The sequence below is a fragment of the Solanum dulcamara genome, chromosome 5 (genome assembly GCF_947179165.1).
Source record: "Solanum dulcamara chromosome 5, daSolDulc1.2, whole genome shotgun sequence".
Lineage (NCBI taxonomy): Eukaryota > Viridiplantae > Streptophyta > Magnoliopsida > Solanales > Solanaceae > Solanum > Solanum dulcamara.
In genome coordinates, this window is record NC_077241.1 from 51080047 (window position 1) to 51098281 (window position 18235).

The 18235-nt window shown below is 36.2% G+C and overlaps 1 protein-coding gene across 2 annotated transcripts; it reads right to left on the reverse strand.

Annotated features, from left to right (window-relative positions):
• Window positions 1-1232: 1232 nt before the first annotated feature.
• On the reverse strand, window positions 1233-14522 carry LOC129889209 (probable protein phosphatase 2C 6). 2 transcript variants are annotated; one of them, XM_055964409.1, is made up of 5 exons: window positions 14280-14522; window positions 13082-14048; window positions 12652-12969; window positions 12451-12556; window positions 1233-1928 (listed from the first exon to the last, which is right to left on the reverse strand). In XM_055964409.1, the coding sequence occupies exons 2-5, from the start codon at window positions 13901-13903 to the stop codon at window positions 1594-1596; spliced, it is 1581 nt and encodes a 526-aa protein (XP_055820384.1). In that variant the 5' UTR covers window positions 13904-14048; window positions 14280-14522; the 3' UTR covers window positions 1233-1593. The 2 variants fall into 2 exon arrangements, with proteins under 2 accessions (XP_055820384.1, XP_055820385.1); XM_055964410.1 differs by having other exon boundaries at window positions 13082-13776; window positions 13861-14522.
• Window positions 14523-18235: the final 3713 nt, after the last annotated feature.

Genomic DNA, 18235 nt, shown 5'->3' on the forward strand with positions numbered 1-18235 from the left:
CATACGACTTTAGTCTTTACTCTTTTCTCAAAACCTAAAGATTAGTTTGTAATTGTAGCTTTTGCAAGTTTGTAAACATCTGTAATTAGATTAACATAAAAAATTGCATATTATGTTTTGGATGTAACATGTAATTGATGTAGCCTTCGTACTACATCTGCTCTTATTGATGCAATTTCTCATTATCTTTCTTATTTCACTATATCAAACCATTTACAGTTGATTTGCTTGTTTCACTGCATCACGCCAAATTGTTAGAGAAGTGAGAAGTCATATATTTATCTTATTACCATTTTTTCTTATTGGTAAATCGAAAACTGAATTGTTAACGACCAAAAATCGATAAACCGAAAACACATCTTATTGATTTGTTATTGGTTTAGCGTATTTAAAAATCGAAAACCAAAAAATCAAGCTGGTAATACATAAAACCGAACTGAACCGACCGATGCACACCCCTAATCAAGGAGGAAGAAGCAGTCCTTCAACGAGGACACTTCTCAGTTATTCTTTGATACTATCAGAGTATATTCATATATTGTGATATACAGTGATGGTATCAGAGAGGGAAAAAAGGGTGGGCGTTGACGTTAGTACGCGAATTTAAAATAAAAAAGGGTATGAAAGTAATGGGGCATTTAAGGGTAAATATTTTACTTTTTTTGGGGTATAAGTGTTCTTTTCCCTATTATATTTGTACATTTTTTAAAAATTATTCTAGAAACTAAACCAAAAAATTAATAAAATGAGTCATTAAGATGGATCTTCACAAATGGTGTTATTTCTGCATATATTATGGAATCCATTTTAAGAATTGTTATCTGTATGAATTCCTTAAAGGTTAATTCTAAGAAAGATTAGTATGTAATGAAAAAGAGTTGAAGAAGAAGAATGAAATAAGTGTTAATTAAAAATCAATTTTGATTAAGAGGTTATCACTGTAACATGATGTTTCAGTAGGATTTTAGTAATAGGAGAGAATTGCAGCTTATTAGAAAATCTGAAAAAGAAAAATGTTTTTGCAACTGAATAGTAGAGCGGCAAGATGAAAAGAACCATGTACAGTGAACTCAATAAAATCCGCGCCTCAACCCCCACCCCACATTAGATTTTCAATAATATCATTTCAACCCGCCCCACTTGGGGTAAGGCCAAAACCCACCCCTTAAATGGACGGGATTGAATCCCACAGTTGTTCAATTTAGTCAACATATCCTGTCTATACTCTGAAATTTATATAAAGTACAAGGGGAAGAAGAAGCATCTTTTGAATACAATTCACAAGAGGTCTCTCTATTCGCTCGTTACTGTTTCCAACAACAACATCAAATGTAATACTGAGGCAAATAACCTCACAGAGCCGCCTTTAACTCGGAGGATATAATGTATGTTCCTACTTCAAACAGCTAAAGGAAGAAAAATACATACAGAGAATGGATCAAGTACTGCACAATACATACAGTAAGCTACTCTAATGAAAACCTTAGTCCCACAGTCCCCTGCTAAAAATTAAAAGGGCTGGATATATCGAATCATATGAAGTCAATATTGTGAACCTATAAATGGAAACAGCTGATTGAGAGATCACTTGGGTTAGGTTTTGCTCTTAAACTTTCTTTGGGCTTTCAAGTCCACAACAATCACTGTTATGTTGTCCTTGCTGCCCTTTTGAAGAGCTCGATTTGACAAACATTCTGCTGCTGCCTGTGCTGCTGGATCAATTCCTTGGCCCCTTTCCAAAGGAAGCGTAACACCATTCTTTTTATGCCAGAGGAGTATGCGCTTGCGAGCCAAATCACAGACCTCTTCGTTGGTCATAACATCCCATAAACCATCACTTGCAAGGATAAGGCATTCGTCATCCTTGGTTCGAGGTATAAACATTACTTCTGGATCAGGAATTATCCAGGGCGTCAAGTATCTATCTCCTGCAACCAAGAAGCAAATAAAATGTAAAAAGGAAATAGATGAAAGACTTGCATGCCAACAAAAACAAGGAGCAGTATTTAGCAGGATTAGAGAAAAAGGTTCATACAAATGGACATCTAATGCGTCAAATTGTAGATCTATCCACGTGATAAATGCCCCAGGGCAACACCATCACTAACAAGATAGATACATCTTGATAATACTAAGTTATTTGCTATACCGTAGTTCTCATGTCAACAGAAAAAAAGAGAGTGGTAGATTGAATACACATTATACTCTTCTAGCAAGCTCACTGAATTATCCTTTCACAGTTTTCAAACAGCTCACATCAAAACGGAGATGATCAGTCACCAGCATGCACATGCCTGCACAACTGGGTGACAGAAGTTGGGGCATGCTGGCTATATGAACTCATGTACAGCAACTTAAATTACATAACGTCGCTTTTAGCCATATCTTCCAAGATGACATTAGAAATGTTACATGATCAACACCAATTAGCATCTTATAGGCATTAGAATATCCCTTAAATTTACAGACCTGCATGTTCAACCTTGAGCAACAAGTGTCAATGCACATGTCTAGAAGCGAAGCCAGCCTTAAGCACAGATTTACAATTTGTTGGTCATTTATGCAATGCTGGATTGAAGATAGAATGAAAAAAAGAACATTCTAGCATTTCAAGTTACATATCAGATGGCAAGGGCACACTTAGTCACAGGTATATAAAGAATTGCACAAAAGAAGTGACAAAATGAGCTCTCTTCTCATCACAAAGCAATCTTTCAGCAATATGAAATGAAAGAGGTACAAACCATCATCAAAGGAGCACCTCCCCAGGACCAGGATACAGAAGGTTCCCAGGCTTTTTTTGTTTTGTTTTAACTTGCAATTTTAAGAAAGTTGAAGGTCATAGGCTCACGAGTCATACTAACCAGGATCAGACAAGTGATGATCAAAAAACAAAGGAGGACCTGAAGATTCCCATGCATCGTTTGTTTTATTTTTTAATTGTAATTTTTAGAAAGTTGGAGGTCATAACCTAACAGTTGCACTAACTAGGGTCAGACAAGGGATCATCAGAAAACAAAGAAGGTGCCAAATATTTCCATGCACCTTTTTTTTTTGATTTTTTAGTATTATTACTTATAATCTTCTGGAAGTGGAAGGTCATAATTCAACAGTTGAACCAACCAGGGTCAGACAAGTGATGACTAAGAAAAAAAAAAGAAGGCTCAAAGTGCAGATCATTAATCGAAGTGTGTGCCTTTGTGGCCACAATTAGTGCTGGAAAATGGATAAAATAACAAGTATCCGTCTAACCCAGCCAGTCAAAAATAAAAATTGGATAATTGGTTCATTTAAATCACGTCAAATATGGATCAACCCATGTGATAAACAGATAAAAGCTATCAAAGCTCTTCTTTCAAGCATTAACATCCAAGTCTTGGTCCCCCCCCCCCCCCCGCACACACACTTATCCGAAATTCCATTATGGTACTTCGTTTACAAATTGGAATACTCTCATGATAAATTTTCAAAGTATTTCTGATATTAAATGATTGTTGACTAGTTCGATCTTTGTTCCCTTCAAATATTTTACAGGAGGACATTAATTCGCAAAGAAAGATCGCAATTGTCCAAGTAAATATTAGGTTGATCAAGCACAAAGCTGAATATCTTCTAAGAATATATAACGATTCATAATTGATCAAAACAACAGAAGAAAAAAGATTCATAAAACCCCAATTAGTCAACCTCCGTAGCAGTACAAATTGATTGATTATAGTTAAAGGAAGACTAATCAAAATTCTAATTAGTCTTCCATTTTTTTTCAGTTTCAAAAAGGAAGCCTAATTAGAATTTAGCCGTAATAAAGTATCTCAGTCCATATGCCATCTAGGATTTTATAATTAGGAAGATCTAAATTTAGGGATCTGTTTCAAATTATAAAAGGCTACATAATATCATCCCTTCAATTAAGCGGAATGAGTTATTAGTTCATGTTTGTTCTTTTTTGGTGGCGTTTGGTCGAGAAATCGAAACCAAAAATCGAGTTTACTGAAAGAAAAAAAAGAGTATTAAATCTTATTTGTTTGTGCAGCTTTACAACAAAAAAAGGTTTACTATTTCAATGCTTGCCAAATAATTTGTTTCTGTTTTACCATCCTACCAGATAAGGGAATTATTAATGGATAGGAAATATGGTATCCGTATTATCTGTCACTCTACCCATTTTTTATCCATAATAAATATGGGTAGATTGGATGTGTTATCTATTTTTATCTAACCTGTTCTCAAGCAGCCAGTATCCGATCCAACCTGCCCATTTTGCCAGCACTAGCCGCTGATGGAAATTGGAAAGACACAACAATTCTTACTTTGTTTCATGGAGATGATATAAAAGGAGAGCTTGGTTTAATGTCTAGTAAAAGCAGTATTTACTCTTCATCATATGTTAAACCTCCTACCTCCTATACTCTATGACACTTCTTCCGATCTTTAACACGGAATAATTGTTGATTAATGTTAAAATCAATGTTATCAAAAGCGAAAAGCGCAAAAAATCGCTATGGTCCATTAGGGTAAATAAGCACAAATAAAGCGTGGGCTTTAATGAAAAAGGGGCACAAATATTAAAAAATAATAATATGTGTGTGTGTGTTTAGTCCAAGACTAAGAAATATAAGCATGAATAACAAATATATAAACACAGAAATTGATTTCTTTTTACATAAAAGTGAAATACCAATTGTTAGTGTCGCCTCTTCAGGAAATACTCATTCGCAAGGAAACGTTTGTCTTAGAGCCTTAATAAATACACTGGAGCGCACATTAAGCGGAGACAAAACGCTCAACATGTTTTGAGCCTCGCTTCAAGAGTTAAGCATGCCTTTATTAAAACTGGTGAATAGAGTAGAGAAGAGAAGTAACTTCTCATTATTTTGGTGATTAATGTACAAGAGTGGCTCCTGTCTTTTTCCACTTACAACTTGGCAAGTAACTATTCTCTACACCTAACAATTAAATACAGAATATTTCACGATATTCTAGAAAATATTATGAGGCACACTCCAAATATAACTTACTATTCAATGAATGTAGATATATTGTGAATACACATTCAAAAACATAATTCCATCAATCAATTTGACATTCAATATGCCCCCCATATTGAAGGTGGTGAAACAACTAGAATTTGTAAATCGGACTGGAAAGTGATGTGACACTAGACAACGACATGTAATTGAACAATTGGACGTGATACATGCTGCCTAAACAATGGTCAGGCAAATGACCAGAAAAGACGAATACCGCCAGAGCAATCATTGAGAAAATGTAAAAGTCAGGAGAAAGGACATGGTACTCATTGGAATGGTTAACGAAAATTGATAATACAAGTAAAATTATGACAAAAATATATGAAAGTTTCCATAATATTCTCCTACTTATGTTCTATGAATCTAGACACATTCTTAAATGTAACTTTAGTAATCCCTTAGACTTTAACAGTTACATTACTCAAAATAATAAGGGAGAAGTAATAAATTATACCCTAAAGTTGCAAAAAAAAGTCATTATTCTTGTTTGATGTGGAACTAATTACCCCCTAAGAGGTGACCTAGCAAAGGAAGTGATTCCACTCTCCTACATATACGTGAGAAGCAAAATAAACTGTGATGGAAACAAGCAATGTGCTTATCACTCAGGACTCAGGAGTCCACGGGCATGACACGGAAGAGTGTTTTCGTTTGAAGAACCAAATCAAGTCTCTGATTAGAAAAGGAGTAATCAAATGCACCACAGCTCCTCTAAATGTGAACAATAACCCTTTGCCAAATCATGAAAATCGTGAAGTCAACATGATTACTCTAGAAGAAGAGTATGACTTGGAGGGAACCATCGTGCCTATTTGGAACACAGAAGAAGTTGCCACTGCATCTCCAGTGCAACATGCTATCACGGTTCAGTTGAAGGAGCCTTTGACCGTTCAAACCTACCTGCCAAGAGTTGAGGTAACCACTATAGTTGCTAGGAAACCTGACTATAACACTAAAGCAGTCCCATGGGACTACTGAGTAGAAGTCAAGGGCAAGACAACTAACGTTGTTGTGGTTCATGGAATGACTAGGTCGGGAAGGTGCTATGCCCTGGAGGATCTAAATCGAGGAGTTCTTGGGAAAAAACGGAATCCAAAGAGGAATGTTACCGATGTTGAAGCTGCGAAATTTTGGAAGAAGATGCAGCCTAAGGACTATTCGATCGAAGAGCAGCTGAAGAAAACGCTAGGCCACATGTCCATTATGTCTTTTCTTATGAGTTTTGAAGCCCATAGAAATGCTTTGATAGATGTATTAAGCGGAGTGAGCATTCCAAGGAAACCACAAGTGGAACTCTAGCCGCAACAATCAAGCGTATGGTGGAAGCAATTAAGATCTTTTTCCATGATGATGAGCTACTGTCAGAAGGGGCTAGGCACAACAAAGCACTTCACATCGCAATCAAGGTTTTGATCAACGACGGTTCTAATTATAATGTATGCCCGTTCTCTACTCTAAGAGATTTGGGTGGGAATATAAGAGGGATAAGAGAAAGTCGGGTGAAGGTCAGAGCTTTTGATGAATTGCAAAGGAGCGTTATTGGAGAAATCTACCTAACATTGCAAGTAGGGCCAGCTGAATTCCCCGTTTTATTTCAAATGATTAATGTATCGTCCAATAACAACCTGTTGTTAGGGAGGCCATGGGTCCACATGGCAAGAGCACTTCCCTCCACTCTCCATCAGTGTGTGAAGTTCGAGTGGGGTCACAGAGAAGTTACCATTCATGGAGAGCTCAGTCACCCCATCTTGCCAATCATGCAATTTGCGCAGGTCTAGAGGAGTGTACCAAGTCAAAGCTTCTCCTAACAGACTTTGAATGAACAATTTCATCCTCAACTTCTCATTCCTTCCTACACCGACCAACTTGTCGCAATAGGCTCTTAGGTGTGCATGAGGATCACCCTTTCCATCAAATACATCGAACCTTGGTGGTTTGTACCACTGGTATGTCGATGTCTGCATGGATGCATAGGTCATCACAATCCAGGCTCTCGTTCCCCTAGTGACTTGCATGTTTTTAAATGTCTTTTTTTAGACTTTTGAGTAGGATTGTTATTGACTCTTCTCCATTCAATCGAACGTACTTCTCCAGTTTAGCGTACTGATTAACCTCATAAAGGGCTTTAACCGACGCGGATATTGTGAAAGTAGGAGCTTCAGTGGCATATACCTGTCCCACAGGTATCTCACAAGTGACGTGTGTCTCAAGTATGTGCTGCATTGTTGTGTGAATGAGGGACGGTGAAGTTCTGAATAGGCAATGAAAGATCAGGTGCAACCCTGGTGGCGGATGGAGGAAGTGGAACTTGAGCATGTGGGGTTTGTTAAGTTGGCGGGAGTGACTAGAGGTAGTTCGTCATTAGGGAATTGGAATTAAGCAGGAAAAGTAGCAGTTGTAAGCTTAGGCACAGACTTGGCGCAGTTGTTCCTTTAGGATCTCAATTTCCTATACCATGTTGGCTATCTACTCGTCGTTCTGAGTATCTAGTAGTTTTTTGGGAACTCTCGGCACCATCTATTGGTACCATTGAGGTGGAAGGAATATTGTTTATTATTTGCTTTAATTTTGTCATTAAAATTTATTATACCACTTTTAATTTGAAAGGACGCAAGCCAAATCCAAATTTGCGTTCCTTATTTCCTTGAAAACAGTACTTGTTACCACTTTTTCTATAATGTCATTTTCACTTTCAATCGAGTCTTTACCCATACACTTCACACATTGTGGTTCACGCAGGGAGTGTCTCACACTCTCCAAACTTTCTTTTGGATTCCTTAGTTTTAGAGTTGGTGCAATTAGGTCGGTGTGCCTTCTCTCAAATTCTCAATCCTACTCTTAAACATCTAAGAAAACTCTTACTCTAGAAAATAGTTCATATTGCATACACCTTAGGCGGGATGATCCAAGGCATCATCTCCATGATTAGGAAGTCACCCTTTGTCAAAGGTTATATAACCTAACAACATACCTTTTATGTGAAAATTGATGTAAATGATCCAAACTAAAATACGTGACACATTTGGAGCAAAACAGACTTATCATATCCTTTACCCTTTCTTTCATATGAATATCAATCAGAACCTACCAAATGTCTAGATGGTTTTCTTAGCCCCCCATAACCTACAAAACTGGTGGCAAAACATTTGTGTGGCGCATTGGGTCGAGGTCTGAGAGCATTTGGGTGCTTTGATATCACTCATGAGGATCCAAGCTAACAAAACCCTCATTACTCTGTTGATGGAATTATAGGATCCAACCACAGTGATTTTCAGATTCTTGGATTTTGAGATCACCCCAACTTGGAAGAGATTAGTGAATTTGCTGAACTACCGCTCAAAGGAAGAATGTCATTACTCCCATCATCAATAAGAAAGAAGGATTTTCTAAGGCTCTTAGGGTTGCACATTTTTCCATTATTGAGGAATGTGGAAGGTGGAAGGTCGAAAAGTGAAGCTGAATTACTTTTTTAAAAGGTATGGTCGCCTTGAGAGCTTCGATGAACAACGAGATGAATTTGACTGCACTCGTGACAGTGGGTATATATGAAGCCTAGGGTCTTCGAGGTGGCCTTTTCGAGAGTCATGGTCTTCCCCGATGAGATTTCACTGTCTCGACATCAACCTTTTGCCAATACTGATAAACATCTTTGCAGAGCCGTAGAGACTTACCTTGATACATATGATTCTTGCTGAAGTATTTTGATCATTATCAGCATGCACTAGAGGGCATAATTTCTTTGAGGTATGCAACTTATTATTACAAACTTGGGCAATGAAACACTTCTACCGTCGTATCCGCAAATGGACTACTGCATTGACGCACACAACAGGATCCAGAGCCAAGAGGATCATTTGAGGTATTGAATTGCCCATTGGAGAGAAAAAATGGTGCGTGTTTTTGACCAATCTTACAGGAGATTCCATCCAATGGAAGCATCCTTGGATGGAAGAATTAGCATTTGTTAGGACTCGACACTTCTACTTCATTGAGGTGATTGGACTAGGAAGCATTCAGCCGTATACGCCTTTTCGAGTTCTAAGACAGTTTGGTGTTGTCCAGGATATACCTATATGGTCATCCATGGCGCTACATGAGGATGGTTACGGTGCCTTGGTCCTAGTAGCGAGAGTGAGAAACCTGCAAGCAGAGAGTGGGATTATATGATCGCACTGAACATAGAAGGAGAGAGATGGTGCATGCAAGAATCTCTTTACATTCTGTGCCAATCTGATGCTAAAATTGCTGAGATCTGGTTCCCTCAAGGATGGAATCTCAGCTTTAGGAGTATCTAAATGATTGGGAAGTTGATAGATTTGCTGAACTGCTACTCAAACTGGGTGAATTCACAGGACTTACTACAGAAACATATGGTATAAGATGGAAACATGACTCTGATGGCAAGTTCTTTGTGAGTAGACTGTATAAGAGAGATTGTGTCTCACTCAGGGGGAATTCCAGGTCCATGTAAGCAATTATGGAAGTGCAACATCCCAACCAAGGTGAAATGCTTCATCTGGCTGGTCTCCAGAAGGGCATGTCTCACTCAGGAAAAACTCAAGAAAAGAGGCTTCCAGATTGTCTCTAGGTGTTTTTCCTGTCATGAGGAGGAAACTAATAGCCATTTATTTCTACACTGTAGGATTACTGTTCAGGTGTGGCACATGGTTCTCAGCATTTCGCAGGAGCCCTGGGTGATGCCAGAACATACTGCTGGTCTTCTGAGTTGTCGGATGAGGGGGGGGGGGGGGGAGCAAGACCCAAAAAAGATGGTGGTCTATAGTACCTGCTAGTGTCTGGTGGGCTATCTGGAGAGAAAGAAAGCTCAGGTATCATAAGAATATTACTAACACTATTCAGAAAGTTAAAGAAAATTGCATTAACATGTTGCATTTTTGGTGTAAAGAAGATGGTATAGAAGTAGAACATTTGGTAGATTTCCTAGGATCTATGAAATTATGGAAATAGCTGGTAACTTTTTAGAAGGTAGCCATCATACCCTTAATGCTGAAGAATACAACTTTACCTTTATCAAATAAATAAATACTAAAAAGAGTTAAATTGTACAAATGGCATTTTCTAATTGGTGATTATTCAATTAATTGAACTTAACTACACTTAATTTAATTCTCCGTGTGCCCTTCTTCCTTTAACTCCTCTTTTCTTTCTTCCTTTAACTCCTCTTTTCTTTCTCATTTTTCTATCTGTATATGTTTTTTAGACCAGCCATGAAAATCTTCGTCGGAGGTTTTGCCGGACATTTTTCCTGTCAATCTCTCTCTTCTGTCTCTAAATCTTCTCACGCTCATGTTTCTTTTTAATTTCCATTTTTCTATCTGTATATGTTTTTTAGACCAGCCATGAAAATCTTCGTCGGAGGTTTTGCCGGACATTTTTCCTGTCAATCTCTCTCTTCTGTCTCTAAATCTTCTCACCCTCATGTTTCTTTTTAATTTCCAAGAATATTAAAGATGAAGGCTTCAAAGTAAACCCAAATGATTTCTTTCTCATATTGAATATCTTTGATCTCCATTCTAAAGACAACTCATCACAGTTATAGGAGAAAGAAAGGGAAAGAAAATGGATGACAGGGATCTAAAAACACACATTACTTGTTCAATCCTTCTGTAAAAGCTGATTCTTTTCTCTAATTTTATTGTGCTTCAACAAAAGTTGGCCGCGAAAAAACATCCCGGGAAAAACCTCCATTTTTCCAATCAACTTTCAACTTATATCATTCATCTCGCTCATTTTAATCTCCTCTCTCAGTATTATTTTGTAGAAACCCATCACGATCTTTCCCGCTTTCCTGGTAAGTTGGAGTTTAATGATTTTGAATCCTTTTTTTTTTTGGTGTATGACTGTATGGTGGTAGCAGCGAAGCGAGCTATGGGTAAGAAAAAATGAGAACAAAATGAAGAAAGAGATGAAAAAAGAGAAAAGGGAAAAAAAAGTGTGAGAATTAAATTATTTGGAATCTGACATGGCAGCGCGTGGAAAACACTAGTCACTTAAAGATTGGTTTTGCATTATCAAGGCATAATAAATAAATTTCGATCAAGAATAGGGGGGTAAGGAGTCGCCCCTAACTTATCAGTGTGTAAGGGTGAACTTATGACTTTTTACCAAATAATAATGTACACATTGTTCACAAGTTGGAACCATGATAAACAATTCAAATTCAAAGGACCTGACGTGTTCCTTACAAACCAAATTATTCATAAATCATCCATCCATGTGTGTGAATGAAAGACAAGAAAAGCATAAGTATAAGAGGAAGGAGCTATAATACTTTCCATCTTCATTTCGGCAACTAGAGAGAATGGCACATTCTATTCTATTATTGGAGGAAGGAGCAAAGCACTACATCATATCAGTTCTCTAAGGAGGAAACTAGCGTATGTGCGCTTATCGTAACAGCCATGACACTAACTTGTTATTATGTATCTTGAACGAGGCAATGCACCTATTCTGTACACTCCTTATTTTAGGTTCCCAAACAAAGTTTTCTTTCCAAGGCTTAGTAAGACAGGCACCAGCATGCCTATACCCAGTTCGAGAAAACTCTTCAAAATGCCATCAAGATCAAGAAAAGAGAAGGGTCCGCACTGAGGACCTAAGCACACTATGGGCTTCTCGATGTAGTTGAGTTTGCTAAAACACCAAAGTTTAAGATAAGTATCCAAATTTTCTCTTGCAAGTTGTAACAAGCCTGAGCACTTCAGAATTCGTATATGCTTGGGGCTACATCATGAAGCCATTACCCTACTTCTGTATGAGGGTTTTTTCCTTATCTGCGACAGGAATATGGAAAACAGTAATTGGGTACAAACATATTTTCTTTAGCACCTCAGATCCTCTCAAGTGCAGACTCTGGAACCATTTCTAACAGCCTGGGGCGTATGAACCTAAGGCCCTACCACTATAGAGTGGAATATTATACCATATCACGGATCTCTATCACATGAGTTAAAAAACTAGCACTGATGATCAAGCCCAATTCTTTAGTTTGAAACTATGGTCATCTTGTTTGTTTATTCTAGCAGTGTGGATAACCAATAACTGTTGTGTCCAACTATTACCATGACGTGAATTGCTGATATCAGTTATACTAAGGAGGATGCTGTAGAAGTGCCAAAACTTCAAGTCTAGAGCAATATCGTGATTAAAGTTAGGTATGCTCAGGTTAAACACATAATCAAAATGGATATATTCTAAGAACACCAGCCAGCTGATATATAAAAGCAAGCTATTCTATGAGGTAACCTGTAATAATACCTAGTAGCTCAGTACCTGGCGGAATGGGAAGACGCAGGGTGCAAAAGATCATAACATTTTTTATAAAACCAATAAGGTTTTGTACAATACCTCAGTCATGATTTACAAATGCTAGATAGCAGGGTAGATGGGAGGAACATACCAATAGACCTAGACATTGCAAGAACGCCAAAAACACGATGCCCATTCCACTGTATAACCTTCCCTCCTGCAGCTTCAATCCTTGCATATTCATCTTCTCGGTTTGGCTAATAAAGAAAATATAAACAAAAATTGGCACACAGGGATTAGTCAGTGACATCACAAGTAATTAATGTCATATTACAACAACTGTTTCACTTACCTTGTGATCCACTGACAATGCCATGGGTTCTTTCCCACGGCACAGAACAGCCCTTGAGTCACCACAATTTGCTACTATTATGTGCGATGAACAAACAATGGCGACAACGGCCGTGGAGCCTACTGTTTCTGGGGCAACAGCCTCATGATTTCCCGCCCCTCCAATCTCCTCATCAACCTTGAGAAAACAGTTGGTAAATGCATTTTTCCATTGGTCCTGGCAATTTTGCCTAATACTTTCATCATTGAGATTAGCCATAATGGTTTCCAACTCCTCGGCCAATACAGCTTGAATTCGATCCCGGCAGTAATTTGCCACCTGGAAAATAAAAATCCCAATTGTGTATCAATATATAAATATTGTGGTATTAATGAGGAGGCGCGCAAACCTATGAGCTTGTAACACTGTGTAAGCAAAAAAAGGGAGATACCTGAGAGCCACCATGGCCATCATAAACTCCAAAGAAATGAGCTGTCAAATGACTTAAACACCTAGTCATTCCATCAGGCAAACGATTGCCAACTAGCATCTGTATAGGAATTCTCAAGAACCTAGGAACAATTGCAAGCGCATCTTCCATTTCTGGTCTCCTTCCACACACAGATGTAAATCCCCAAAGGGGTATATAATCCACTTCAAAAATACTGCGGCCAACTGCTGCACTTAACCCTTTATTTAAAGGTAGCTGAACAACAACTTCAGTTGATTTCGAGCTGGAGCCATCCGTAATCTGCTCATCAAGTTTCTCCGCAACTGCCAGAGGTTTGCTCACTGTCTCCTGAGCACCTGACTCTACCAGATCTCCAGCCTTAGCTATAAGTTTGACATTGCAAGTGTTTTTCTCAGCATCTACCAAATTCTGTCCGTCAACGTCAGGTGCTAGCTCGAAACTTATAAAATCATCAGGACATAAACTACTGGAATCACTGACCACAGACAGGGAACAGGAACTATCAAGAATTTGATCAACATCCATTGATAAGATCTCATCATCTTCACTTTCCCTGACAACAGCAATCCAGTTGCTTTCATTTTCAGATATCATACCAGTTTGTTGAGGTACAGTAACAGTGAGGTGTTTCTTCTGTAAATCAGCAGAATTGCAATCATCATAAACAGAAGATTCTGGATACAAAGTTGTAGCATGGTCAGCCATTGACTTTAGGCTAGTGACATCCATTTGACTTTGGTTGTGAGAGATGAAATTACCTAATCTAGATGGCAGAGCAACCGCCAAACACATGTCGTCCATCAAAATCACTATCTTGTAACAACATTATACAGCCTGTCATTGTCAAACTAATAATAATAATAATCTTCTCATGAGCTTCACCACACCATTTTCCATGCCTAGAAAGATGTAGCATACGCCCTGATTCCCAATTTTGTAGTCAGATCTGGTAAGAAAAAAAGACTTTTTTTGGTTGGAAATTCACCTAAAAAGTAAGAATTGTCTGCCTGCACTTTCTTCCCAAAATCAAATGAGCTACTGAAAACCCAGAAAAAGCTTTGATAAAGTGAATCAAAGAAAAGGGGTCATGTGAAATTCTAAGGGAAAAAGTGGGAAGAATCACAAGAAAGAAACCCTGAAAAAGATGGTACCCTTTTGTCACATAAAACTTGAGTACCTTGGATCTGAGGCAACACAACCCAACCCACCAAAGAAATGCCGTCTTTTTCAAACCATAAATGGCGATGGAAATAGTAGAGGTAGGAAGCACCAGCTATTTTTCAAGAATCCTACTGTTTTCTTCACAGCTCACTTTCCTTCTCATCCCCCAAAAGACATGTAGTTCAATACTTGGAAGAGAAGGGAGAAGCATTAATAACAATGCTAAATACCAAAAATGGGTTGCCTATACAATGTAACAGTTCAATGTGATCATTAAAACACTTTATCAATCTCTTTTTATTACTATTATTCTTATAATTTTATTTAATACTATACTTTTCTATCTTTAACCTGGGGTCATGTGGAGCCCTTAATGAAACAACAAAGGGGGTAAGAAAACAGGAGTAATTTTTTTTTAATCCAATGGTCGTTGCATGCACTAGACCAAATGGGGATCGCGTATTGCATGGCCATTTGGACTAATAAGATTTTTGATTAACGATAAAACAGTCTTATTATTATATTACAATTCGATAAAAATATGAGTAATTAAGATCTTTTATTGTCTCATAAAATTGTAAAAGAAATACTTATGAGAAAAAAAAATTATACAGAAAATTATAAAACTAATTATTTTGTGAAATGACCTAAAATCATTTCTCTCCTAAAAATAGTTTGAGTGCTGCTTTTTTTGGAAGGAAAATAAATATTAATAAATTATTTATTTTAATTTAAAAACTGTCTAGATGTCATATGTAACGAAAATTTATTATTTTATTTATAGATAAGCTAAATTATAAGTATTAATTTATTATTATAATAAATTAAATTGACTATATGTATTTAACAAATAACAACTATGTTTAGTGATTTATATATATATATATATATATATATATATATATATATATGTATTAATTGAATTGACAATATGTATGGATTGAATTGATAAGTTTATAACAGTCTTTTAACTTGCTTCATGCCTACATCTTATGCTAGTGTGATAAAAAAAATTATTACGGTGTAGAGATTTCAACATCAACTTTTAATTTTTAAAAATAAAACCTGAGTATTTAGAAAATTAAATAAAACGTAAGTAATTTTTTTATAGCATTTTTCCTTTTTAAGTTACACCAGCATGATTCATTGTTTTGGACACACAGTGTTTTAAAACATAATTTCTACAAATTGAAAAAAGATTAAATAAAAAGGAGAGATGTCTCTTATCTAAAGAGCATATTAAAGTTCCTCCACCCATTTGACGTTTGCTCTTTCGGTATTCAATGCCCCACCATTTGTAGTTTTCTGGTGAACATAATTATACTTTCACAATAATGCTATTTTATCACCTTGCGTATACATGGGTTTGTTATAACCAGTACGGGTATAGAGGTAAATTTGTTTATTAAGGGTCGGCTTGGAAAGTCATCTAATAATTGAAATTGATGTACTTACTATAGTACTAATTATCAGTTTAATAATTACACAATTTAGTAATTACGATGATTAGGGGTGTTCATGGTTCGGTTTGGGTCGGTTATTGATTAAAATCATAACCAAATCAATTTAATCGGTTATTAAATATCTAAAATCATAACCAAACCAAGTAAAATAATAACCACGGGTTTGGTTATTGTCGGTTTGGTTCGGTTTGATTCGGTTATTCGATTTATGACTAGCTGAGATAATTCAAATATTCTCTCTTTACATTCTTCAAATTCTTATGAAGCTCTTTTTTCCTCACGACCCACTGAGGTTCAAAACAGAAAATGAAACAACTTAAACATTCGAAAAAGAAAAAAAACAACTTAAAATCAATTTAAAATTTGAAAAACTCCTTACAAACCTTCTCAAAATTTGACAATCTTATACTTGGGGTTGAGGAGTTGAGGTTGCTCTTGAGCTTTCACTGTTAGTCTATGACTGTGAGTCTGTGACTTTGTGAGAAACAAACGTGAGAGGAACAAAAATGTAAAAGGAAAACAGATACTAGGGTTTTAAAGTTTTAACTTTTACTTTATGTTGCTGCCTGCTGCTCAAGTGCTTAGTGCTTATTAGAAATTTAGGATTTAGAATTGGGCTTGAGAGTTGGGATAATGGGCTTAAATTGTTGGACTTGGACCGCTGTTTAGTGTTTATTAGAATTTATAATTGGGCTTGAGAGTTGAGTTTGGATTGTTGGGCCTTAAAATAAGTATATTAATATTAAATTAATAATTAAAACGTATAAAATATCTTTAATTATTTATGAAAAACTAATATTATACATATAAATAATTATAAATTTTAAGTATATAATTATCGGTTTGGTTCGGTTATTTATTCAGTTATTTTTTTCTATAACCATAATCAAACCAAATATTATTGGTTATTCAAATTTAAAACCAAACCAAACCAAACCAAACTGAATGTCGGTTTTTTTATTCGGTTTGATTAAATTTTTGGTTTGGTTTTGGTTTTAACCAAAACTGTGAACAGCCCTAACGATGATCTATTTGTTTGCCACAATGTAATTATAAGTATACTGTTTGGTTGCACAAGTGTAATCATAAGTTATATTAAATTTTAAAAATAAAAAACTTATATTAGACAAAAAGAGTCTTAATAAATGATATTAAATTAAATATTTAAGATATATATTGTCTTTTGAGAATATATTAATTAATAAACATACATTTTTAACTAATATTATAAAAATAATTGATATATATTTTTAAAATTAGTATATTTTAATTAAGATCAATTTTTTTATTTTGATGTCACGATTCGAAACTGGGTCATGATGGTGCGTACAATAACTCCAAGTAGGCAAGCTAAAAATCCAAGGCGGAAAGCAAATAAAACACTAAGCATAACTACGTTGAAGCAATAATAAGGAGAAGAGGAGGTTATAACATAAATATGTATAAAACGATACAAAATGTACAAAAAGGGCTCAAAAGTAATCGAGAAAGACAAAATTATACATAGGAATCCAATCCTGCACCTGGTGTCACCAGTACAAGAGCATCTAAATACAAAAAGGTTATATACAACTGAACTGTCTAAACAAAAGTACAAAACTACATAGACATTACAAAACAAGAAGTGCATCAAATCTCTGGACGCCAAGAGCTCACCATGATCCAAATTTGTGATGGCCACTGGAGATCTGCACTCAACGAGGGTGCTCATACTAGGCACTGCACCAGAAAAAAATGTTGAAGTATAGTATGAGTACCAAAATGCGGGGTGCTCAGTTGGCATCATAGATCGATCGAGCTCAGAATGATCATATATATGAATAAAGAATCACAATAATGTTAATACTATGAAACAACAGCTAACTAGAAGCATACATACTAGCGCTCTCAAATAAAGAAGAAATAGTAATGGATATTCGACATTCAAATTTCAAATGAACCACACATAGACGTATAACGCTAGGCAATGCAATGCAGATGTGGCCAATATATGTATAAAGTAAAAATCACCAAAAATGCCTCACGCGACCGCCTTGTACGCTCCCCAAGATATTCTTTAGACCCACCTCAACTTATCATATGCATAAAAGTAAAACTAGCAATTTAATCTGCAGGCTATCGAAGCTTATCAACATATGCAGTGTGCATAAAGTGCAACCTAGAATAGTGTCTTGGGCTCATAATATTAAGTAAAACAATACATCTTCCAACAGAAACCATAGGAATCTGTATATTTAAGAAAAATCCTCCCTTTTACCCAATCTCTCGTAAAAATGATATTTTTTCTCAAAATATTAAAGCTTTGATAGAAAAACCAACAGGTTTAAAGCAATTATCTCATTAAGACACAAAACCTCAAAAATAGTGCATTTTTTTTCAAAATTTCCAAGTTCCCTCAAGTAGAAAAATAGTAACATGCTACCTCAAAGCCAAAAACAAGTGGAAATCATTACAAAATTATTTAACTGTCTCAAATGCCCATTTTCCCTCATTTCAGATACAAGCATGT

What these genes read in the sequence shown, in the direction of transcription:
- LOC129889209 (XM_055964409.1), bottom strand. Translation starts at nt 13,903, where the DNA reads ATGGACGACATGTGTTTGGCGGTTGCTCTGCCATCTAGATTAGGTAAT. An exon ending in ATGGCCATGGTGGCTCTCAG is followed by an intron (nt 12,970 to 13,081) that starts GTATCTCCCTTT and finishes TTTATTTTCCAG; the next exon opens with GTGGCAAATTACTGCCGGGA. An exon ending in TGCAATGTCTAGGTCTATTG is followed by an intron (nt 1,929 to 12,450) that starts GTATGTTCCTCC and finishes TCTTGGTTGCAG; the next exon opens with GAGATAGATACTTGACGCCC.